The 25,402-nt window shown below is 35.7% G+C and overlaps 1 protein-coding gene across 13 annotated transcripts in view; it reads left to right on the top strand.

Moving 5' to 3' along the window:
• Nucleotides 1-25,402, top strand: part of KIAA1328 (KIAA1328 ortholog) — a 343,523-nt gene that overhangs the window by 259,419 nt on the left and 58,702 nt on the right. For all 13 annotated transcript variants that reach the window (XM_042963017.1, XM_042963016.1, XM_042963015.1 and 10 more), the window contains one exon: nucleotides 15,063-15,244. In XM_042963017.1, coding sequence (XP_042818951.1) covers nucleotides 15,063-15,244 — 182 coding nt within the window. The remainder of the gene's footprint in view (nucleotides 1-15,062; nucleotides 15,245-25,402) is intronic.

Below are 25,402 nucleotides of genomic sequence, written 5' to 3' on the forward strand. Positions count from 1 at the left end.
TACCATCACCTTAACAGCTCCAACAGATGCAAAATATGAATAACAGAAACTATTCCTATTAATTTCATCATATCAGTGAATAATGTTGTCCTATATTAGTCGTAGCCCCTCAATGAATTTTGTACACATCATCTGAACTGCATGAAGTGATAAGAAACACTGATCATCTGACAATTAGGTTTTGACTTTATGATGCCTCTCACACAGTTAATAAATGGTAGAAAGTAACGATCAGTGAATCTTTCTTCTTTTAGTAGCTGGGTCTATGTAGTTCTGGAAATAACATATAGTTATTAATTTTAATCTATCTCAATATATCTAAAAGTTTTTTTGGTAAAAATTTCTCTGCTGTTTCTTTCAATTTTATTTTTAATCAACTTTATTGAAATATAATTTACATTTAGCAAAATGCACACATCAAGTTTGGTGTGTTTTAACAAATAAATAATACACTGTGTAACTAACATCCCAATTAACATAGGAAGTATCCATCACCCAGAATGTACTTGGAACACGTTACGGTAAATCCCTGGACAAACCCCTGGCCCAGGCAACCAGTGATCTGATTTCTATCACTTAAAATAGTTTTGCATGTTCTAAATCTTCATGTAAATGAAATCATACTATATGCATATATCTGACATCTTTTGCTCACCATATGTTTTATGTATTTTTGAATGTTGCTGTGTATTACATTAGTTCATTACTTTTTTATTACTGAGTAGTAGATCATTGTATAAATATACCGTAAATTGTTTATCAATTTGTTTGTTGATGGACACTTAGATTGTTTCCAGATTTGACGGGGGTGGGGAGAGACTGAGCTGCTATAAACATTTCTATAGAAATCTCTTAGTAGCCTTGTTTTCTTTCTTTTAATATCTAGGAGTAAAATTACTATATCATATTGTAAGTTTACTTTTAACTGTACATGAAACTATCAAATTATTTTCCAAAATTATATAACTTCACAGTCCCACCAGAAAAATATCAGAGTCGTTTTTGCTCCATGTCATTGCCAAGACTTGGTATAGTCAGATTTTTTCATTTTAATTATTTTAGTGGATATAAAATGGTATCTTGTGTATACTGATAACTAATGATGATATACATCTTTTAATGTTTTTTATTGGCCATTCATTCAAAAGTACCTGTTCAAATCTTTTGACTATTTTTAATTAGGTAAACAACCCAAGTATTGAACATATAATTATTTGTATATTTTGGATACATATCCTTTATCACTATATATTATGAATATTTTCTCCCAGTGTATTACTTGCCTTTTTATTTCCTTAATGGTGTTTTTGAAGAACAGGACTTTTTATTAATGAAGGCTAAAAAGGTATTCTTCTGTGTTTTCTTATGGGGGTTGTACCGTTTTAATTTTTACATTTAAGTCTGTGACTTATTTCAAATACACTTTTATGTGTAGTGTGAGATAGGGCTCAAAGGTTCATTTTTTTTTTCTATTCAGATATCCAATTATTCTAGCACCATTTGTGAAAAAACTAATTTTTCTTCATTGAATTGCCTGATGCCTTTTCAAAGGTCAGTTGGATATGTACACACACACACACACACACACACACACTTGTGAGTTTCTATTCCATTGATCTATCATTCCATTGATAAGAATGTCCATTCTGGGGCTCCTGGGTGTCTCAGTGAGTTAAGCATCTGATTCTTGATTTTAGCTCACATCATGATCTCAGAGTTGGTGAAATCAAGCCCCACTTTGGACTCTGCACTGACACTGTGGAGCCTGCCTGAGATTTTCTCTCACCCTCTCTCTGCTCCTCCCCTACTTGCACTCTCTTGTTCTCAATAATAAATAAACATTAAAAAAATTTTTTTTGATGTTTATTTATTATTGAGAGACAGAGAGAGACAGAACATGAGCATGGGAGGGGCAGAGAGAGAGAAGGGGAGACACAGAATCTGAAGCAGGCTCCAGGCTCTGAGCTGTCAGCACAGAGCCCAATGCAGGGCTCGAATCCACGAACCCTAGAGATGATGACCTGAGCTGAAGTCGGATGCTTAACCAACTGAGCCACCCAGGTGCCTCTATAAATAAACATTTTTAAGAAATTAAAATTAAAAATTAAAAAAACAAAGAATGTCCATTTTTATGTCAATGTCACACAGTCCATACTAATTTAGCTTTATAGTAAAAGCAATGAATCTTGAAATCAGATACTATATGTCTTCAACTTTGCATTTCTATTAAAAATCCCTTTGGCTATTCTAGCTTCTTTTGTTTACATTTTAGGTTCAGTCTACCAATTTCTATTGATTAGATCAATCTGGGGGAGAATTGGCATCCGAAAAACATTGAATTTTCTAATCCATGAACATGGTGTATGTCTTCCATTTATTTAGGTATTTTTAAATTTAACTTAGTAATACTATGTAGTTTTCAGTGTACCAGTCCTTTGCACCATTCATTGAACTTATTGGTGGTATGTAGAAAGAGTATTGATTTTTGAATATTTACCTTATACTACAATCTTGCTAAATGCACATATTCTAGCAAAGTTTTTGTTTGGATTTGGATTTTTGGTTTTTGGTTTTGTTTTGTTTTGTTTTGTTTTGTTGGTAGATTCCTTAGGATTTTCAAGTTCACTGACACATTGTCTGAATAGCTGCAGCTTTATGTATGCCTTTCCAACCTTTATGCCTTTTATTTCCTATTCTTGCCTAGTTGCATTGGCTAGAACTTCCAAAAAATACTGAATAGAAGTGTTTAAAGAAGACATCCTTGCTTTGTTCTCAAGGAAAAGGCATTCAATAATTCACCAATAAATATAATGTTAATATAGATTTTTGGTAGATGCTCTTTATCAGATTTAAATAAGTCCCCTTTAATTCCTGATTTGCTGAGAGTTTTTATCAGAATTTTATCAAATGCTTTTTCTGCATTTATTGATATAATCATGTGGTTTTATGTGGATTTATTTTTGAATGAAGCCAACATTGCATTTAGAAAAATACTCATTTGGCCATGATGTATACCTTTTAATATATTGCTGGATATTATTTTCTATTCCTTTGTTGAGGATTCTTGTCTCTATCTTCTGGAGTGATAGTAGTTTGTAATATTCCTTTATCTTAATAATTTAATTACCTTTTGATATCACACAGTAATATAAAATGGGCTGAGAAGTTTTCCCTCCTATTTACAGAAAGCTTGTGTAATATTAGTAATATATCTTCATTAAATATGATAAAATTTACAAGTGAAGCTATCTGGTCAGTTTTCTTTGTGGGAATGTTTGATTATGAATTCCATTTCTTTAATAAATAAAGGGCTATTCATATTTCCTGTTCCTTTTGAGTCAATTTTAACAAGTTATATTTTTCAAGAAAGGTGTGCATTTTATCCCATTTCAATTATTGAATATAGTAACATAAAGTTGCTCATGAAATATCCTTAATATTCTGTTACTATCTGTAGAATCTATAGTAATATCCCCTTTCTGATTCCTAACATTCATAAACTGAGTTTTCTCTTTTTCATAGTTTGTCTTGGTAGAGATTTATAAATTTTATTAATATTTGCAAAGGGTCAACTATTTTATTTCTTCTATTTTTCTATTTCATGAACTTTTACTCTTTATTATTCCCTTTCTTCTACTTACTTTTATATCTAGTTTGCTCGTTTGTTTTTCTAGCTTTATAAAATGGCTAATTATTTCATTGATTTTAAACTTTTCTTCCTATATAATATGGGCACTTAAGTGCCCTCTATGCACTGCTTCTGTATCCCTCAAATCTCGATATGTTATATTTTCATTTTCATTCATTTCAAAATATTTATTAATTTCACTTGTGATTCTTTTTGACCTATGGATTATCTAGAAATATGTTACATAACTTCCAAATACTTGACATATTTCTAGATATCTTGGTTTTTATTTTAAAAATGCATATCCTGCTGTGGAGTATAATATTCTATACATGTCAGTTAAATCAAGTTAATTAATGACGTTCAATTTTTCTTTACTGAATTTTTCTTTTTTCTATCAATTGGTAACAAGAGGATGTTGCAATATCCAAATATGATTGTGAATTCCTCTACTTTTTCCTCTGGCTTTATCAAATTTACTCTGGTATTTTGAAACTCTATTTTATTCTGTTATATATTTTTTCATTTCTTTAATGTTTTACTTATTTTTTATTTTTTAACTTCTTTTATTTTTTATTTTTTAAAATTTACATCCAAATTAGTTAGCATATAGTGCAACAATGATTTCAGGAGTAGACTCCTTACTGCCCCTTACCCATTTAGCCCATCCCCCCTCCCACAACCCCTCCAGTAACCCTCAGTTTGTTCTCCATATTTATGAGTCTCTTCTGTTTTGTCCTCCTCCCTGTTTTTATGTTATTTTTGTTTCCCTTCCCTTATGTTCATCTGTTTTGTCTCTTAAAGTCCTCATATGAGTGAAGTCATATGATTTTTGTCTTTCTCTGACTGACTAATTTCACTTAGCATAATACCCTCCAGTTCCATCCACGTAGTTGTAAATGGCAAGATTTCATTCTTTCTGATTGCCGAATAATACTCCATTGTGTGTGTATATATATATATATATATATATATATATATATATATACCACATCTTCTTTATCCATTCATCCATCGATGGACATTTGGGCTCTTTCCACACTTTGGCTGTTGTTGATAGTGCTGCTAGAAACATGGGGATGCATGTGTCCCTTCGAAAGAGCACACCTGTATCCTTTGGATAAATACCTAGTAATGCAATTGCTGGGTCATAGGGTAGTTCTATTTTTAGATTTTTGAGGAACCTCCATACTGTTTTCCAGATTGGCTGCACCAGTTTGCATTCCCACCAACAGTGCAAAAGAAATCCTCTTTCTCCGCATTCTTGCCAACATCTGTTGTTGCCTGAGTTGTTAATGTTAGCCATTCTGACAGATGTGAGGTGTTATCTCATTGTGGCTTTGATTTGTATTTCCCTGATGATGAGTGATGTGGAGCATTTTTTCATGTGTCAGTTGGCCATCTGGATGTCTTTTATGGAGACGTGTCTATTCATGTCTTTTGCCCATTTCTTCACTGCATTATTTGTTTTTTGGGTATTGAGTTTGATAAGTTCTTTATAGATTTTGGATACAAACCCTTTATCTGATATGTCTTTTGCAAATATCTTCTCCCATCCTGTCGGTTGTCTTTTAGTTTTGCTGATTGTTTCCTTCGCTGTGCAAAAGCTTTTTATTTTGATGAGGTCCCAGTAGTTCATTTTTGCTTTTGTTTCCCTTGCCTCCAGAAATGTGTTGAGTAAGAAGTTGCTGCAGCCAAGATCCAAGAGGTTTTCGCCTGCTTTCTCCTCAAGGATTTTGATGGCTTCCTGTCTTACATTGAGGTCTTTCATCCATTTTGAATTTATTTTTGTGTATGGTGTAAGAAAGTGGTCCAGGTTCACTTTTCTGTATGTCACTGTCCAGTTTTCCCAGCACCACTTGCTGAAGAGACTGTCTTTATTCCACTGGATACTCTTTCCTGCTTTGTCAAAGATTAGTTGGCCATGTGTTTGTGGGTCCACTTCTGGGTTCTCTATTTTGTTCCATTGATCTGAGGGTCTGTTCTTGTGCCAGTACCATACTGTCTTGATGATTACAGCTTTGTAGTATAGCTTGAAGTCTGGGATTGTGATGCCTCCTGCTTTGGTTTTCTTTTTCAAGATTGCTTTGGCTATTTGGGGTCTTTTCTGGTTCCATACAAATGTTAGGATTATTTGTTCTAGCTCTGTGAAGAATGCTGATGTTATTTTGATAGGGATTGCATTGAATGTGTAGATTGCTTTGAGTAGAATGGACATTTTAACAATATTTGTTCTTCCTAATTAATTTAGATGAAAATTTAAAAAAATAAAATTTTTTTTAAAAAGGAGTATTGTGGGGGGGTGGGGGTGTTGGGAAATAACCTGTCATCCAACTAGAAATCTGATAGAGGGTATGGACAAAGATCTCTCTCAGTTTTCTTGTTTAAAGTTTATTGACTTATTTTGAGAGAAAGAGAGCGAGAGTGCATGCATGTGCACACCTCAGCAGGGGAGTGGCAGAGAGAGAGAATCCCAAGCAGTCTCCATGCTATAAGTACAGAACCAATGCAGGGCTCAATCCTATGAACCATGAGATCATGACCTGAGCTGAAATCAAGAGTCAGATGCTTGGCCAACTGAGCCACCCAGGAACCTCAAAGATGTATCTTGTTAGTGATGAATTCTTTTAGGAATAAGGAAAGAATGTCCACACTTACCACTTATATTTACATGGTACTGGAGGTCCTAACTAGTGTGATCATGCATGAAAAGTATTGGAAAAAAATAAGTAAAATGGTGTTTTTCTCAAATACCATGGCTATCTACGTAGAAAGAAATATCCTAAAGAACCTACAGAAACAAGTACTAGAATTATTAAGTGGATTTAATACATTCATAGAATTTGAGTTCAACATACAAAAATCAATTTTATTTCTGTATGATGCAATTAGCTGTCATATAGAAATACATGTAAAATAGCAAATAAAATATTAACTGAAACGAAGCATTTTTAGCAACATTAAAAGCCATCAAATACTATGAATAACTTAACAAAAAGTGTACAAAAACTCTATGTTGATCACTATAATATATGGCTGAGACAAATTCAGGAAAGCTCAAATAAATGGAAAGAAAGATATACCATGTTCTTAGATTGTAACACTCAATATTGTTAAGATACCAATTTTTTCCCAAATTGAAGATTAGATTCAATACAAGTGAAATGACTAATTTTAGTCAAAATATCAGCTACTATTATAGAAATTGGCAAACATTCTGAAATGCATATGGAAATATGAATGGCCTAGAATAGCAAAAACAGCCTTTTCTATTTTTTTATTTTTATTTTTATTTTTATTTATTTATTTTGAGAGAGAGAGAGAGCATGAGCAGGAGAGTGACAGAGAGAGAGGGAGAGAGAATCCCAAGCAGGCTCTGTGCTGTCAGTGCAGAGCCCAATATGGGGTTCAGACTCATTGACCTGAGCTGAATTCAGACACTTAACCAACTGAGCCACCCAGGCGCCCCTGTCTTTGCTGTTTTAGAAAAATTAATTGAAAAACTTGTGCTTCCTAATTTCATGTATGTTAATTAAAGTTATGTAATCAATACAGGTTGGTATTCACATTAAGATAGATAAATAGGTCAGTGGAACAGAATAGAGTCCAGAAATAGACCCACACACTCATATGTTCAGTTGTTTTTTAACAAAGGTATCAATCAAGTCTGTGGAAAAACGAGTCTTTTAAACAAATAATTCTGGATATACTGGATATAGATACAGGGAAAAATGACTCTTCATTCCTACCTCACATCATACCTCAAAACTGATATGATCAGAGTGTTAGAGCATGATCTTCAGAGGAGGGCAGCTTGGCACAGAATATCAGAGCTTGTGCAGGGTAGGGAGGGCTTTCATACTGGGAATGGTATTAGTATTGGAGCTTGAACCTTGACCTTCAGTATGCTGCACCCTCCCAATAAATCCTAACCCTGAATCAAGCTCAGAGGCTGCTTTCTCTTTTACTTCTGTACACCTGAGCCTTGGCACAAATTTATGATTTCTAATTATTAGGCCTTCAACACTACAGGATAGTTTTTCCCTTGTTCTTGATCATTTTTATCTTGAATTCCCTTAATACGTATATAGTCCACATCCTCACTTCTCTCCTCAATACCCATTTCTTTCACTCACAAGAATGAATTTACCTTCTCCTTCCCAAGAGAATTAAAAATGAGGTCTACACTTGTTCAACTCTGTTTCAATCCCACCACCCTAACAACATTCAGCCAGCTAGCAAAAAGCTATGGACTTACTGATCCAATTGCTTTCTTGAAATACCTTCCCAGATGTTTCATAAGTACCCTAGGCTACATTTAATTTCTCCCACGCTCCCAGTCCTTTTCTCTGTATTGCTTATGCCCACAAATGCTGCCATTCCCACTCCCTTTTCTCCTCACTTTTCACATTCAAACACTTGTCAGGTTCTACCAATTAAAAAAAAAATTAATGTTATTTTTGAGAGAGAAAGAGAGTGTGAGTGGGGAAGGGGCGGGGTGGGGGGGGGGAGACAGAATCCAAAGCAGGCTCCAGGCTCTGAACTATCAGCACAGAGCCCGACGGGGCTTGAACCCATGAACTGTGAGATCATAACTGGGGCTGAAGTTGGACACTTAACCAATAGAGCCACCCAGGTGACCCTCTACCAATTTTAAATCCTAAATATGTTTTTAAAATTATCTCTCTTCATTTCCTATGATTGCTTCTCCATTCCAAACTCTCATCATCTCTCATCAGAGCTGTTACAACAGCTCTCTGACTCATCCAACTTCTTGCAGTCACTTTTGTAGGTCTACATGGTGCCAGGATAATTTTTGATAAATTCAAGTTGGATAATGCCATTTTTTCCCCTTAGCACCTTTCAGTGACTCTGCCTTGCCTACAAAATAGAGCTTAAGCCCCTTATATGAGAAAGCAAGCCTTTCATGATCTGAGCTAAGCCTATCTGTCTGGCTTTACTTGTTGGTATATGTGCTCATGCTGTTTTTTTCTACTTAGGATATCATTCCATATACCCTGCTTATCCCCCAAAATTTAGTTTGGATGCTTCCGGAATTTCCCTTCAGTTATATAGATAGGTGTCCTGCCTTTATGCTCCCATTAACACCCTTGTATCTTGAATCATAGCATGTATCATATTGTATTAAAAATGATCTGTTTCAATGTCTCTTTCACCACTAAAATCACTTTGAAAACAGAAACCAGGTCTTGCTCATGTTTGTATACTTAGCACCTAGCATATTTCATATACTCAATAAATATTTATTTTTCAATTTTGTCCACTCTAGCTCCATAACACATTATCAGGCCTATAGAGTGTGTCCTCAACAAATATCTGATGAATATATAAAGGAATTATTGATTTAGTAATTTATTGAACAGGCACAAAGAAAGCAGAATTCGAGATAACTGATGTTTTTCATATAAGTGAGAGAATGGTAGCGTCATTAAATGCAAATGGAAGCATGGAGGAACTAGTTTCAAGATAAATGTAATGCCATTGCTTTCACATGAGTTGCTTTGGGAGGTATGGCAAGACCTCCCTTCACAACTTTCTAGTAGCTAGTGGATCAGGTCAGTAGTTTTAGAGAGCAATGGGGGCTAGATGAATCTGTTTAGAAATCATCATTGAAAATACAATGATGTGACAAGAATCACTAAGAAAGTGCTAAGTGAGGGAAGATTACAGACAAAGACAGAATCTTGAGGAATGTCTGCATTTAAGGGAAAGGAAGTAGAAGGCTCCTAAAACTAGAAAACCAGTCATGATAGTATATTCTGAAGTCCCAGGTAAAAAATTTTCAGAAAGGAGTCAACTGCTGTGAAGTGTCCTGTAAAAGGACTGTTGAAAGAAGAAAGACCACTAGATTTGCTCTTTAAAAAGTAGTTTTGGGTCCTTTCTCTTTTCTTTTTTGATAAGTCTGGCTAGGGGTTTTTCAGTTTTATTTACACTTTCAAGAAACCAGCTTTTAGTTTCATTGATCTGTTCTACTGGGTTTTTTTTGTTGTTGTTTCCATACTGTTTATTTCTACTCTAATCTTTATTATTTCCCTTCTTCTGCTGTCTTTAGGCTTTGTCACTCCTTTTCCAGCTCCTTTAAGTGTTAGGTTAGGTTGTATATTTGGGACCTTTCTTGCTTCTTGAGATAGGCCTGAATCGCAATGTACTTTCCTCTTAAGACTGCCTTTGCTGCATCCCAAAGGGTTTGGACTATTGTGTTTTCATTTTCACTTACTTCCATGTATTTTTTAATTTCTTCTTTAATTTCCTGGTTAACCCATGCATTCTGTAGTAGGATGTTCTTTAACCTCCATGTGTTTTAGGGCTTTCCAAATTTTTTCTTGTGGTTGATTTCAAGTTTCGTAGCATTGTGATCTGAAAATATGCATGATATGATCTCGATCTTTTTGTACCTGTTGAGAACTGACTTGTGACCCAGTATGTGATCTATTCTAGGGGGTGTTCCATGTGCACTGGAGAACAATGTGTATCCTGCTGCTTTAGGATGAAATGTTCTGAATACATTTGTTAAGTCCATCTGGTCCAGTGTGTCATTCAAAGCCATTGTTTCCTTGTTGATTTTCTGCTTAGATGATCTCTCCATTGCTATAAGTGGGGTATTAAAGTCTCCTACTGTTATGGTATTATTATCAATAAGTTTTTTTATGTTTGTTATTAATATATATGTATATATGTACATATATATTGGTTCTCCCAAGTTGGGAGTGTAAATATTTATAATTGTTAGATCTTCTTGGTGGATGGACCCCTTAATTATGATATAATGCCCTTCTTCATCTATTGCTACAGTCTTTGTTTTGAAATCTAATTTGTCTGATATAAGTATAGTTATTCTGGCTTTCTTTTGACCTCCATTAGCATGGTAGATGGCTAGAACTGATATGTGAATTCAGCAAAGTTGCAGGATATAAGATCAACATGTAGAAATCAGTTGCATTTCTGTATATCAATAATGAAGCAGCAGAAATAAAAATCAAGGAATCGAACACATTTGCAGTTGCACCAAAAACCATAAGATACCTAGGAATAAACCGAACCAAAGAGGTAAAAGATCTATATGCTGAAAACCAAAGAAAGCTTATGAAAGAAATTGAAGAAGACACAAAGAAATGGAAAAATATTCCATGCTCATGGATTGGAAGAACAAATATTGTTAAAATGTTGATACTACCCAAAGCAATCTACACATTCAGTGCAATCCCTATCAAAATAACACCAGCATTCTTCACAGAGCTAGAAAAAACAATCCTAAAATTTGTATGGAACCAAAAAAGACCCCAAATAGCCAAAGTAATGTTGAAAAAGACAACCAAAACTGGAAGCATCACAATTCTGGACTTCAAGTTGTATTACAAAGCTATAATCATCAAGATAGTATGGTACTGGTACAAAAACAGACACATAGATCAATGGAATAAAACAGAGAACCCAGAAATGGACCCACAAGTGTCTGGCCAACAAACCTTCAGCAAGGCGGGAAAGGGTATCCAATGGAAAAAAGAAAGTCTCTTCAGTAAATGGTGCTGGGAGAACAGGACAGTGACATGCAGAAGAATGAAACTGGGCCACTTTCTTACATCATACACATAAATAAATTTTAAATGGATGAAAGACCTAAATGTGTGACAGGAAACCATCAAAACCCTATGAGAAAAAACAGGCAGCAACCTCTCTGACCTCGGCTGCAGCAACTTCTTACTAGACATGTCTCCGAAGGTAAGGGAAATAAAAACAGAAGTGAACTATTGGGACCTCATCAAGATAAAAACTTAGGCACAGCAAACAAAACAATCAACAAAACTAAAAAGCAACCAATGGAATGGAAGAAGATATTTGCAAGTGACATATCAGATAAAGGGTTAGTATCCAAAATCTATAAAGAACTTACCAAACTCAACACCCAAAAACAAATAATCCAGTTAATAAATGGGCAGAAAACATGAATAGACACTTTTCCAATGACAACATCCAGATGGCTAACAGACACATGAAAAGATGCTCAGTATCACTCATCATCAGAGAAACACAACTCAAATCCAGACTGAGATACCACCTTACACCTGTCAGAATGGCTAAAATGAACAACTCAGGCAACAACGGATGTTAGCTAGGATGCAGAAAAAGGGGAACCTTTGCACTGTTGGTGGGAATGCAAACTGGGTGGAAATTTTGAGTTTTCCTCAAAAACTTAAAAACAGAATTACTCTATAACCTAGAAATTGCACTACTAGATATTTATCCAAAGGATACAGAAATGCAGATTTGAAGGGGGCACATGCACTCCAATGTTTATAACAGTGCTATCAACAATAGCTAAATTATGAAAGGAGCCCAAATATTCATTGATTGATGAATGGATAAAGAAGATGTGGTATATATCCACAATGGAATATTACTCAGCAATCAAAAAGAATGAAATCTTGCCATTTGCAACAATGTGGATGGAATTACAGTGTATTATGCTAAGCACAATAAGTCAGTCATATGTGGAATTTAAGAAACAAAACAGATGAACGTAAGGTAAGGGAAGCAAAAATAAGATAAAAACAGAGGTGGCAAACCATTAAAAGACTCATAAATACAGAGAATGAACTGAGGGTTCCTGGAGGGGTGTTGGGTGGTGGGATGGGCTAAATGTGTAATGGGCATTAAGGAGGACCCTTGTTGGGATGAGCACTAGGTATTATATGATTAATCACTGGGTTCAACTCCTGAAACCAATACCACACTGTATTTAACTAACTTGAATTTAAATAAATACATTTTAAATTAGTTTTAGTAGGTATATCTATAAAATTGATTATTGTTTTCTAGAGGTTTGGCAGAGAAGGAAAAGAGAGGAGATGGTAATTTTTATTTAAAAAGTACATGATTATTAGATGAAATGAAAATATGCAGAAGTATATAAACTAAATTATAAAAGCTATTCCCTAAGTCACTCTATTTCTGCTTCTTTCCACAGGTTTGGTATTTATTCATCTAGAAATTTAAAAATACTTTTTATGTATTTTTGTTTTTACAAAAATTAGGTCACATTATATACATTCTATTATTGCAAATTGTTTTTCTTTCTATTTCTTTCTTTCTTTTTTCCTCTTTCTTTCTTTTTCTTTCTTTCTTTCTTTCTTTCTTTCTTTCTTTCTTTCTTTCTTTCTTTCTTTCTTTCTTTCTTTCTTTCTTTCTTTCTTTTCTTTCTTTCTTAATATTATGTCATGAAGTTTCTCCACAATAGTATAAAGAACTACTTCATTCCTTTTAATAACTGAATATTGTTCCTTATAATAGATGTATCATGGATTTTTTTTCACTCATTCTTCTATTGAATATTTGCCTTCAATTTTCTCCTATTACAAGTATTCTGCAGTGATCATCCTTGAACAAATATTCTCATACTGTTGTTTATGTAATTCTATAGAATAACTTCTTAAAAGCAAAATTGTTAGGAGGTAGGTGCATTTTTATTTTGTGTTGACAAATCACCCACCAAAAGGCTATACAAATTTACAGTTCCTCCAGTAATGTATTAAAATGCTCTTGTCCCCTCACTGTCACTGACACTGAGTATTATACTTTCCCACTTATGGGAAGAGTTTCTGATTTTAGATTTAGGGTTTGGTTTTTAATGGAAAGTCTGATCTTGTTTGTAATCCTCAGAAAGAATTAAGTTGAGAGGAGGAATTTGTAAATTATAAGAAAAGGAGATAACTGATAGGCCATAGTCACAGAAGGCATAGGTCACTGATATCAAGAGTACGAATAAAAGGTGTGATTTTCTTTGGAGACATTAATGGAGGAATAGTAGATAGGTAAAGCTTGAAATAAATACAAAGGAAAGGAGAGATTTTTTTTTCTAGTCATCTTTATTTTAGAGAAATTAGAAGCCATGTCCCCTGTTGAGATAGTGGATTACCAGGATTGGGTTTGGAATAAAGGTATAGAAATGGAGTATGGAAAATGGGGTAAAGAAGCGGGAAGCAATCAGCTTTGGGAGGGATAAACATTGGCTAGTATCGGGGACTCAGCTGAGTTGAGAATGAATGAATTTAGGGGAGTCAGTAGTCTTGGTCGCATTAACTTTCATATAAGAACAAGCAAAGATATAGTCCTTGGATTTGCCTGCATTTGGAGCTTCTGGGTTAAGGTAAATTTATCTTACATTCACAGTGAGATAGTTTTATTCTCTTCTTTTTCCTGTGTCATGAATAGAAGTTATATGAGCTAAGATATACAGCCACTGGTGAATCCACATGGGAAAGTGATCTCTGAATTCTGGTTAAAAAAAAAATTTAAGAGTATAAATTTAATATGCTGCATTATGCTCATATAAAGCCATACTACTAATAGTTTTTGTTTCTTTATATCACTCCAAACATAAAGCTATTTAATTTCTTGGTTTTAGTAATACATTTGATATGAGCAGACATTATTATAAATTCTGATCAACGTAAACCAGAAACCCAATGACTTTGATAGGTTTACATGATTATAATCCTGGTCAAATTATTTCTATCTAGGGATTACCTCTGTTTCTGGGGAGTTTGTTTAGTCTTAATATTTAGATTCTACTTTTTGAGTAAAAGTCTTCTCTCTCTCTCTTTCTCTCTCTCTCTCTTTTCACTTTAGTACTCACATTGTTCATGGGCATGGGGAAGACAATACCAAAGTGTCATGAGTCTGTGGTTAATTTAAGTGTGAAGGAAGAGGCTGGTGGAATAGTAATGAATATACATCATTCTAACACTTCTTTCTAAAAAATAAAATGTTGTAAGGAAATGTGTTAATGGTGAGAACACAGTTTATTAGAGAGAAAAACATATGTACATGTGTTTATTTTCATTAAAATTCCTTTTTCTCCATATTTGCCTTGTTGACTTTAGAATGAAATGATGTGGGGACAGAGACCAGTTATTCCACATGCACCATTGTACTGCTCCTTACATACTCTGGGCACATAATAAATACTGTAACAATTGAAAATGAGAAACACAAATGCATGTTGAAGCAAATTGGTGATATTTTAATCCCTAATGTTCAATTTTAGTACTTGGAAACATTTTAGTTATGCAAGTCTTGTTTTAGCATACTTTTTATTTCTACAGATATTCTGGTTCTTAGTCATACTCTGTGGCTTTATTAGCAGTTTCATGAGTCTGAGTCTCATTTCCCCAACTCCAAATATAAGCTTTTTGAGGATAAAGACCATTTCTTTTCCAAAATTATTGTGGAAAGTTACAAAACAGACCTTCTATAAATTATTCAAATTATATTTCAATAAAAAATAAGAAGAAAAAGAAAGTCCTTACTGCCATGAATTGCATTTTAACTCATGCTGAATTTATATGCCTTTATGTGATCGCACACCCCCATGTATGCTGTCTCCATACAGCCCATTCTTGTTTATTCTTTTTAGTTTATTGAAGTCAAAATATGCTGACTGGCTGCTGGGAGCATCATCATCCATCAAAAAGTACCAGGAGTCCACTAACAGTGGTGAAAATAGAAGGGAGAAGAAGACAGTTGGGTTTCAATCACAAACAGAAGATAATGCCCTATGGACATGTCAAAAGAAAGATGCATATCGACCCCAAAGAGGTAAGCTTAGCATTTATAAGTAGCAAAAGAAGAAGCTGTTCCAGGGCTAGTGGTTGCTAGTGGGTGCTAGCCATGAACTCCAGATGATTTCTACAACCCTGAGCAAGAGTTAAGTATGTTACAAACTGACATGTGCCTTCAAGGCCACAAGTAGCACATTTGCTGAGTCACATCATCCTTTCTCTTAGAATACTCTTCTGAGAAACTGTCCAGTTTGTCTCTCTCTGCAAGCAGCAAACTATAAGGATGATTCAATAGTAAGTATGGTCATAGACACAAAATAATGTTCAAAGTGAGTAAAGAGGACAGGAAATTGAATATAAATTTCTTCTGGGAGAGTAAACTCTAACAATTACAGTTAATCCTCAATTAACTAGAAATATAGGAAGGGTGGAGGAGAGGTCATGGACAAATCTACATTGTGGCTAAAACAAAACCTCATAAGTCTGAAGCATATATTACCTAATAGTCTTTTAAGTGCCAGCAATTCTTCCTATTTTAGATGTCACAGATATTTTAAGATTTTATTTTTAAGTAATCCCTACACCCAATGTAGGGCCCTGACTTACAACCCCAAGATCAAGAGTCACATGCTCCACCAACTGAGCCAGGCAGGCACCCCAGATGTGACAGATATTTTTAAATAAATCAATTGTAAAGCAACAGTATGAAACGTTGAAAGAAGCAGTCAAATTTAATTACGTTTCCCTATTTTTTCTGGAGCAGCTTTTTTCTTAATCTCTCCTAAAAAAAATTTTTTAAGTTTATTTATTTTGAGCGAGAGAGTGTGTGAGCAGGGGAGAGGCAGAGAGAGAATTCCAAGCAGGCTCTGCACTGCCAGCACAGAGCCCGACGTGGTGCTCAAACTCATAACACATGATATCGTGACCCAAGCTGAAATAGAGCCAGATGCTCAACCAACTGAGCCACCCAGGCGCCCCTCTCATGAAATTATTAAGGGAAGGACTTCATAGCAGAATGCAGCAAGTCTAAGCTTCGTTGTAGAGGGAGATGTACAGGAAAGAAATGGCCACAAAAAGTCTTGGAGCCCCCTCTGCTCACACCTCTTTCCAAGATATCTCTTTTTCCTGCTCACAGCCATTAACCCTGACTTCTGTCTTATTTACCTCTTTTTTTTACTGAGCTGGTACTTGCCCATCTCTGCTAGTAAGCAACCAACTTTTGATGATCTCCCTAGCCGCTCTTACATTTATGTATTTGAAAACTGGGCAGTGCTTTATTAGATCTTGTATAGCATGCCCTTACCACCTGCCACCTTTGTCATGATTTTTTTGTTTTAATTATGATTAATCCAGGAATAGTTTAATCTTCTCCCAAATGATTGAGAGATGATAATTAGTCCAAGCTTCAGAAGAAAAAGTATCCACATCTTGAAACAAAAACAAGTACATTTTCTTTGACATAAGGCAGAAGTTCTGCAGACCTCCATTGTGTTAAGACAACTTAGAACAACTTTTGTCTTGTTAGACTTTGCTACCAGAAACAGAAATGAAATTGAAGAGACTTCATATCAGAGATAGAATCTTCTTTACTTTCTCTGCTAGTCCTTGAGAGATGGGAAACCCTTCACTCTTTTCTTAGCCCTTGTACTTTGGAGAATAGAGAACCAATCAAAACTGGTGTGGTGGTTACACGGCGAAGCTTAACATAGTTTTCTGTTAACTGGTCAACAAATTTGTGTTGTGTGTCGGCACTAAAATAAAATGGCAAAATGAGAAAAATATAGTGTAATAGCAAAGGGACAAATGACTTGTGTTATTGGTTAAGACCACAGCCACATTCTAGGGCTGCAGTGGAAAAGGCACTTTGAGAAAGGTACCATCAGGCCAGCCCTACCAGTGGTGGAGGTTAATCTCTCCTGGGCCCAGCTACAGAAGCTGTAAGCCTGGAAAGGGCTTGTGTCCAAAAAAAATCAATTTCTAATTTGAAACAAAATCATTTTTGACTAACAGGGGTTCAGAACCCATTACTTTTTGCTGTATAGTCTGCTGACATTTCAGCACTTTCTGTGGTGCACAATGAATCCTAATAGTCATTTTATAATGTTGCTATACCAATCAATTTAACCAAGAGAAAGCTGTTACAATTCTGCAAAGTTTTCAGGAACAGTGTTCACTCATGGCTTTAGTTTTTTCATTAGCTTTTTTCCTTTTTTTTTTTAAATGGGGAAAGGTTGTAGTGTTGCAGTGAAAAAAAAAATAGAACCTTTTTCATCTTTTTAAGAGAGTTTGTTTTAAGGTATTCACAGGAATTAACCTTTTTTTCCTTCTTATAAGAAGGACTGTCGTGTGTTTTTTGCTTCTTTTATTCTTATATGAAGCCATTGGCAAAATTACGGTACACCTGATCATTGAGGAGCTGACGTTGCCTCTTTGGGTCCTTCTGCTCATCGCGGAGCTCATGTGCATAGATCACAGAGTAGGGCAGTTGGTATTTACGGTGGCTCCCAGCCAGATGGGAGACAGGCCTTTCAAGATGTGTTGCCAGGGGTTTGGACACCCTGTTTATCATAAGGCCAGTGACCTAGCACTAATTGCTTAAGTTACACCACTTGGTTTAATGTCTCTTTAATTGCTTTCCCCTCCTTAACGTGTCTAAATTTTTTAACAAACTTTTCTTCTTTGTTTCCTTTGTTGTCTTTAATCATTAATTACTACATAGGATGTTTATTTCAGGACCATTAATCTTTATTATCAGTCACTTATCCCTTTACCTTTTCTATCCTCCTCACCTTTCCATCAACTTTTTTGATACTAAATACACACACACACACACACACACACACACACACACGTACACGTACACGTATATGTATATGTATATGTATATGTATATGTATATGTATATGTATATAAGTATAGACCTCACTGTTGTCTCAAGAAACAGCCTGGGGATCACAACAGTATACAGTATTGTCAGAATTACACTTAAAATATAAATTGTTTTTCAATTGTCAATGCTTGGAATATTCTATTTTAGTTTTATTGAGCTATATGAAACAAGGAGACATTACTTGGGAAAATCTGAACTTGAGTCAAGAACTTTTCAGCCAAAGGCACAAATCTGGAAACACACACTGTTCTTTCCTCTTTTTTCCTCCCTACTCAGCAGTGTTTTTTTCCCTCTCCCAACTTGCCTCGAACCTCCCTTTTCTTACCAATCACTGATTCCCTTTCATAAGAGCCCTCCCAGCTGAGGGCATTTTCATTCTGTTATGTTGGCAGGCTATCAGAGGCCATGAGGCCACTGAGCAGACATGTTCCAGAATCAAAATGTTACGGCCTCAGGGCTTGGCATCACCCATTTCTAAGTGAGGCTGTAAAGCCATCCCAAAGCCCCCTACTGCATTTAGAGCTACCTCCTGTTTGTTCCTTTTTCATGGATCTCTGAATCTTCTTAAAACTTCAAGAAAGGCTGAACCTAAAGTAATTTGGATTTAACTGATGATATTGACTGTGCCCTTCATTTTGTCTTTGGGCTTTTTTAGCTCTATAATATACAGCAGCTATCACTCGTTGACAGCCCCTGAGGGGCTCCCAAACATATTTTTCTTTTACTGAAAGAGAATTGTTATAGACTCATCTGAAGTAAGGAATAATCTCTGAAGCTCCTAGGTGTTCCTCTAAGTAAGCTTGTGCCTGCAATGATGTGAATGTTCTTTGTAGTCCATGATAGATTAATATAAGTGACATGATTAAAGAAATAAACAAGTTGGAGTATCCAAAGTATAGAAGCCATTTCCATTTTGCCTCTAAGGAACACTTATTTATGTTTCTTTTATTATTAACATCATCATCATTATTGTATGTTTAATCATTAGAAATGTATATCACAAGATACTGCTTCTGATTCCCAGGAGTCTGAGCTAAAAGATTTGTTAAAAGTTGAAGCCTTTATCAATAGAACACAGAAGACAACCATAATATAGGGGTATGAATAAACCCAGATATGTAGATTAAATTGTCCTGCTCAGTCCCTTTAAAAAAGGAATTCAACTGGGGCGCCTGGGTCACTCAGTCGGTTAAGCGTCCGACTTCGGCTCAAGTCACGATCTCTCAGTTTGTGAGTTCAAGCTCCGCATGGGGCTCTGTGATAACAGCTCAGAGCCTGGAGCCTGCTTCAGATTCTGTGTCTCCTCCTCTCTCTGCCCCTCCCATGCTCATGCTCTCTCTGTTTCTCGGTAATAAATAAACGTTAAAAAAAAAAAAAAAGGAATTCAACTGCAAGAGACCAGGATTAAGAGTTGAAGTTGCTGTATATGGAATATTGTCACTTAAAGCAGAGACTCTACATTTCCCATTGTCCACAGCAGAAAGAAGTATCTCAAAATACTATATAATTTACTTGTTTTTGAATACTGTACATCTTCTCCCACTAGAATATGAACACTCCATATTTTACAGTTGTGTCCGCATGAGAACATTGCTTAACATGTAGGTGCTCACTATATATTTTTTGTATGAATTAATATAACATTAAGTAGGTAGGTAGGTAGATCTTTCTGTTTCTTTGCCCTGTTTCCCGGCCATTAAGATCTAATAAGTTAGCTTTTTCATCCTCAGTACCTACAGTGATTTAGTGATAAGAAATATATATTCTTCTCCCTTCAAAATCCTTATGATTGGCAATGTCAAAGAGATAACAATGGAGTGTGGTCTTAAAAATCTCACTGCTTTGGGGCGCCTGGGTGGCTCAGTTAGTTAAGCATCAACTCTTGATTTCAGCTCAGGTCATGATCTCACGGTCCATGAGTTCAAGCCCTGCATTGGGCTCTTCACTGGCGGCATGGAGCCTGCTTGGGATTCTCTATCTCCCTGTATCTCTGCCCCTCACCATGTGTTGTCTTTCTCTCTCTTTCTCAAAAATATATATTTAAAAAAAACAGTACTGCCTTAAGAATCAAGAAAACTGTAGGGTTTTTAATGTTTTCTTGTATTCTATTTCAGATTTAATTTATAAACTGTAAAATTGCATAGGTCTCAAATGTACAGTCTGATAAACTTTGACAACTGTATACATCCATACAATTAGGATATAGTAGTTTTCCATTCTTCATGAGAGCTCCATCATGGTCTTTTCCAGTCATTCCCCCCTGAAAACCTCTCTCCTTGGTCTTCACATGACTGCCTTCTGTATCCTCACATGGCCTTTCACTAGCAGCATGCATTCCTAGTGTATTTCTCTCTTCTTTTAAGGACAAAGGGTTGTATTGAATTAAAGGCGACTCATATGACCTCATTTAGCCTTAATTACATCTTTAAAGCTTCTATCTCCAAATACAGTCACATTCTGAGGTATACTAAGGGTTAGGACTTCAACACATGAATTTGGATGAAGTGGGGGAACACAATTCAGTCCATAACAACCACTTTCTTTCCAGTCTTTATGCTTTTTCTTTCTTTTTCTTAACTCATTATTCTTCCTAGGACTTCTTTTACAGTGTAAAATAAAATGGTTAATGTGAACTTCCATAGGGAAGTCCTGATCTTACAGGGAAAGCAGTCTTCCACCATTTAGTATGATTTTATTAGCTATAGCAGGTTTTTTTGTAAATGTTCTTTATCAGGTTAAGAAAGTTCCCTCCTCATTTGCTGGGGATTGTTATCATAATGAGTGTTGAATTTCATCAAGTCTTTTTCGTGTGCCTATTGAGATGAATTTTCTTCTTTATTCTGTGAATTTGATTATTTACACTGATATTTACACTCATTATGCTAGTGAGTTATGCTTAATGAGTCAGGAGGATGTCAGAAAAATGGCAGAGAGGCTCCCCCAACCCCCATAACTACTGAAAACCCTAGCAAAACTGCCAAAATCAGCATTATCAGAACTCTGGAAGATAGTGAAAGATTACCAAAAAGCAAGCAAATGCTTAGCCAGGAAAAAGGCCACTGAAACATGGTAGAAGAACTTTGTGAAGTTTCAATTTAGCATTGTCCTACCCCCATCCCCAGCATGGCAGCACACTTGAAGACATCCTGAGATCCAGGAATGAGCACCTGGTCCCAGAGGAAGCAGAGCAGATCTGGTTCTCAAGGAATTGTGTTTGTCCGTTTGCACCTGTCTATTTCCTAAAGGGTTCATCCAAGGGACTGTCTTTGTTTTTCCTAAGTCTGAACTTTCTCAGAACAGAAGAAACTACATGTAGGACATTCCTTGCAAACATTAAAAGCAAAGTGAACACACCATTGCTTCCTGGAGTAAAAAAGTAAGAGGTGAGACAAACAATAAACACACCAAAAGCCAACAAATTAGACAACCATAGATGAAATGGACAAATTCCTAAAAACACACAAATTACCGAAACTGACTCAAGAAAAATAGGAAATCTGAGTAGACCCATAACAAGTAAATTGATTAAATCAGCAATCAAAAACCTCCCAAAAAGGACAAACCCAGGATCAGATGACTTCACTGCTGAATTCTATCAAATATTTAAAGAATTAGCACAAATCCTTTTGTAACTCTTCTAAAAAAATAAAGAGAAGGAACACTACTTCACTCATTTTAAGAGGCCAGCATTATTCTGATGCCAAAGCCAGAGAAAGACATCACAAGAAAACTACATGCCAATATCGCTCATGAAAACAGATAAAAATATCCTCAAAGAGTAGCAAAACTGAATGTAGCAGCATATTAAAAGAATTACATACCCTAACCAAATGGGATTCAGCCCAGGAATGCAAAGGTAGCTGAACATACAAAAACCAATCAGTGCAATATATCATATGAATAGAGTGAAGGGGAGGGGTGTCTGGCTGGCTCCGTTGGTAGAGCATGTGACTCTTAATATGAGTGTCATGAGTTCAAGCCCCACCTTGGGCATGGAGGCTAATTCAAACAAAATTGAATGAAGGAATAAAAAAACATCAAACCAACATGGAAAAATCATTTGACAAAATCCAACACTCTTTCATAATAAAAACAATTAACAAAGTAAGAATAGAAGGGAACTTCCTCAACATGATAAAAGGCATATATGAAAAGCCCACAGCTAATATCATACTCAATTGTAATAGACTGAAAGTTTACCCCCAAGATCAGAAATAAGACAAGTATCCCTGTTTTTGCCACTTCCATTCAACCTTGTACTGGAAGTTCTAGCCAGAGCAGTTAGACCAGAAAAAGAAATAGGAATGCCTGGGTGGCTCAGTCAGTTAAGCGTCTGGCTCTTGTCTTCAGCTCAGGTCATTATCTCATAATCTGTGAATTCAAGCCCCACATCATTCTCTCTGCTGTCAGCGCAGAGCCTGGAATGGATCAGATCCTCTGTTGCCCTCTCTTTCTGTCCCTCCTCTGCACTCTCTCTCATGCTCTCTCTTAAAAATAAATAAACATTTTTTTTAAAAAAGAAAAGAAATGAAACATATCCAAATTGGAAAGGAAAAAGTTAAACTTTTAGCAAATGAGATTATTTTACATATAGAAAATCCTAGAGGATGCACAAAAAACTCTTAGAGCTAATAAATGAATTCACCAAAGTGGCAGTCTAAAATTCAATACTCAAAAATCACTTATATTTCTACACACTAGTAATGAACTACTGAAATTAAAAAAAACAATTCCATTTATATTAGCATCAAAACAATAAAATACCTAGCAACAAATTTAACCAAGAGTATAAGACTTGTACACTGAACAGTACAAAACATTGCTGAAACAAATTAAAGAAGACCTAAATGGAAAGACATTTTGTGTTCATGGATTTGAGTATTTAATACTGTTGAGATGTCAATATTCCCCAAAGTGATCCACAGATTGAATGCAATCCCTGTCAAACTCCCAATATCATTTTTTGCAGAAATGGAAAAATCAATTCCAAAATTCATACAGAATTTCAAGAGTCCCCAGATAGTCAACACAATCTTGAAAAAGAGGAGCAAAGTTGAAGTACTCTTACTTCCTAATTTTGAAATTTACTACAAAGCTATAGTAATCAAAACTATATTGAAATTATACCTATACCTGGCATGAGGATATATGTGTGTATGTGTGTGTGTGTGTGTGTGTACACACACACACACACACACACACACACACAGATCAATGGAATAGACTTGAGAATCCAGAAGTAAACCCATACATTTCTGGCCAATTGATTTTCAACAGGGGTTGCCAAGACAATTCAACAAATGAATAGTCTTTTCAACAAATAGTGCTGGGACAACTAATTGGATATTCACATGCAAAAAAGTGAAGCTGGACTCTTCATTTATATACCTCAGGCCATACACAAAAATTAACTCAAAATTAATCAAAGAGCTAAAAATAAGAATGAAAACTATAAAACTCTTATGTGAAAACATCGGTGCAGATCTTCATTTTTCATAGATTAGACGGTGGTTTCTTAGATATGGCACCAAAAGCACAAGCAACCAAAGAAAAAATACATTGGACTTTATGAAAATTATTTTAAAAATTGTGTCAAAGAACACTTTCTATAGAATGTAAAGACACCCCCACAAAATGGGATAAAAATTTGCAAGTCCTATATCCTATGTGTCTGGTATCCAGGGTATGTAAAGAATTTTTATAATGCAATAACAAACAACTAAATTAAAAACTGGGCAAAGGGTTTGAATAAATATTTCTCTAAAGAAGATATTCAAATAGCTAGTAGGCACATGAAAAGATGTACAACATCACTAATTATTAGGAAATCCAAATCAAAACCACAATGAGACTCTGCTTCACACCCACTAAGATTATTATAATTAAAAAAATGGAAAATAACAAGGTGGAGAGGATGTGGAGAAATCAGAACCCTCATTTAAAATAATAGAACCACTATGGAGAATGGTTTGGTAATTCCTGAATAAGTTAAACATAGAATTATCATATGACCCGTCAGTTGTACTCAGAAAAATAATCGACAACAGGTGTTTATTTTTTTAATTGTCTTTTATTTATTTTTAATGTTTTAAATGTCTATTCATTTTTGAGAGAGAGGGAGACAGAGTGAGAGTGGGGAAGGGGCAGAGAGAGAGGGAGACACAGAATCTGAAGCAGGCTCCAGGTTCAGACTGTCATTGCAGAGCCCAATGCGGGGCTCCAACTCATGAACCACGAGATCATGACCTGAGCTGAAGCCGGACGCTTAACCGACTAAGCCACCCAGGTGCCTGACAACAGGTGTTTGAACAAAATTTTGTACACAAGTGTTCATAGCAGCTTTATTTACAGTAACCAAAAGGCAGGGATACCCAAATGCCCATCAACAGATGAATGGATAAACAAAAGGTCTGTATCTGCAGGCAGCCTGACCTAGAATGAGGCAAAACATTCCTAAGCTTACTCTTGTATGGAAAAGTAAAGGACTGTCCATCGGTGCTTTAAAGTGACAAAAAAATACACTAGTGCCAGTTGTGGGCACCTTCCCACATTCTGAAAAATCACTGATTTTTGCCAAACACCACTGCTTGAGACTGAGTATCTGAGCATAGCAGATGATCACCCACAATCCTGAAGCGAGAGAGAGAAAAGAACCATAGGCTCAGTTGTGATCATGTGACATTGGGCATCACATACTACTTGTATTGCAAGACATCGCTCATTTATCAAGTGAAAATTTATTAGAAATGTTTGCTCATCTTGCAGAACAAGTTACTCACAATCCAAAGTGTATCCATGGATGCCATGCAAGTCCCTGGACCCTCTGTTACAATTCCTTCTTTAAATTGTCCCCATCAAATGTCACCTGTCTCCATTAAATTTTTGATAGAAATATCAAAACAGAATAAATAATATTCAGGTCTTCTATAGTAGTGATTACAGAGATAATGACGTTCTTTCACTGCTGGGCATTTCTTCTTCCCTCTCACCTCGCCCACAAATCCCTTTCTGTTGGTCATATCCCTGTTTGCCCATTAATCTCCCCTCACCTCACCCAGGACTCTGTCCAGACAGTTGTAGGAGTTGTGAGCTGCTTTACCTCCCTCCCTTCTCTCTGTCCCACCTATTCCAGGTTCTGCCACGAAAATAATCTCTCCAAAGACCAGGTTGTTGTTGTTGTTGTTGTTGTTTTTTAATTGTGTTTGTTGCTGCTGTGTTTTACTTTTGAGCCACCTAGCACAATGTTTAAGATCAGTTTGCCATACAAAATCAAAACCCAGCCTTGTTCTTACTAGCTGTGTGATA

Source organism: Panthera tigris, chromosome D3 (genome assembly GCF_018350195.1).
Source record: "Panthera tigris isolate Pti1 chromosome D3, P.tigris_Pti1_mat1.1, whole genome shotgun sequence".
In the NCBI taxonomy this organism is placed as follows: Eukaryota; Metazoa; Chordata; class Mammalia; order Carnivora; family Felidae; genus Panthera; species Panthera tigris.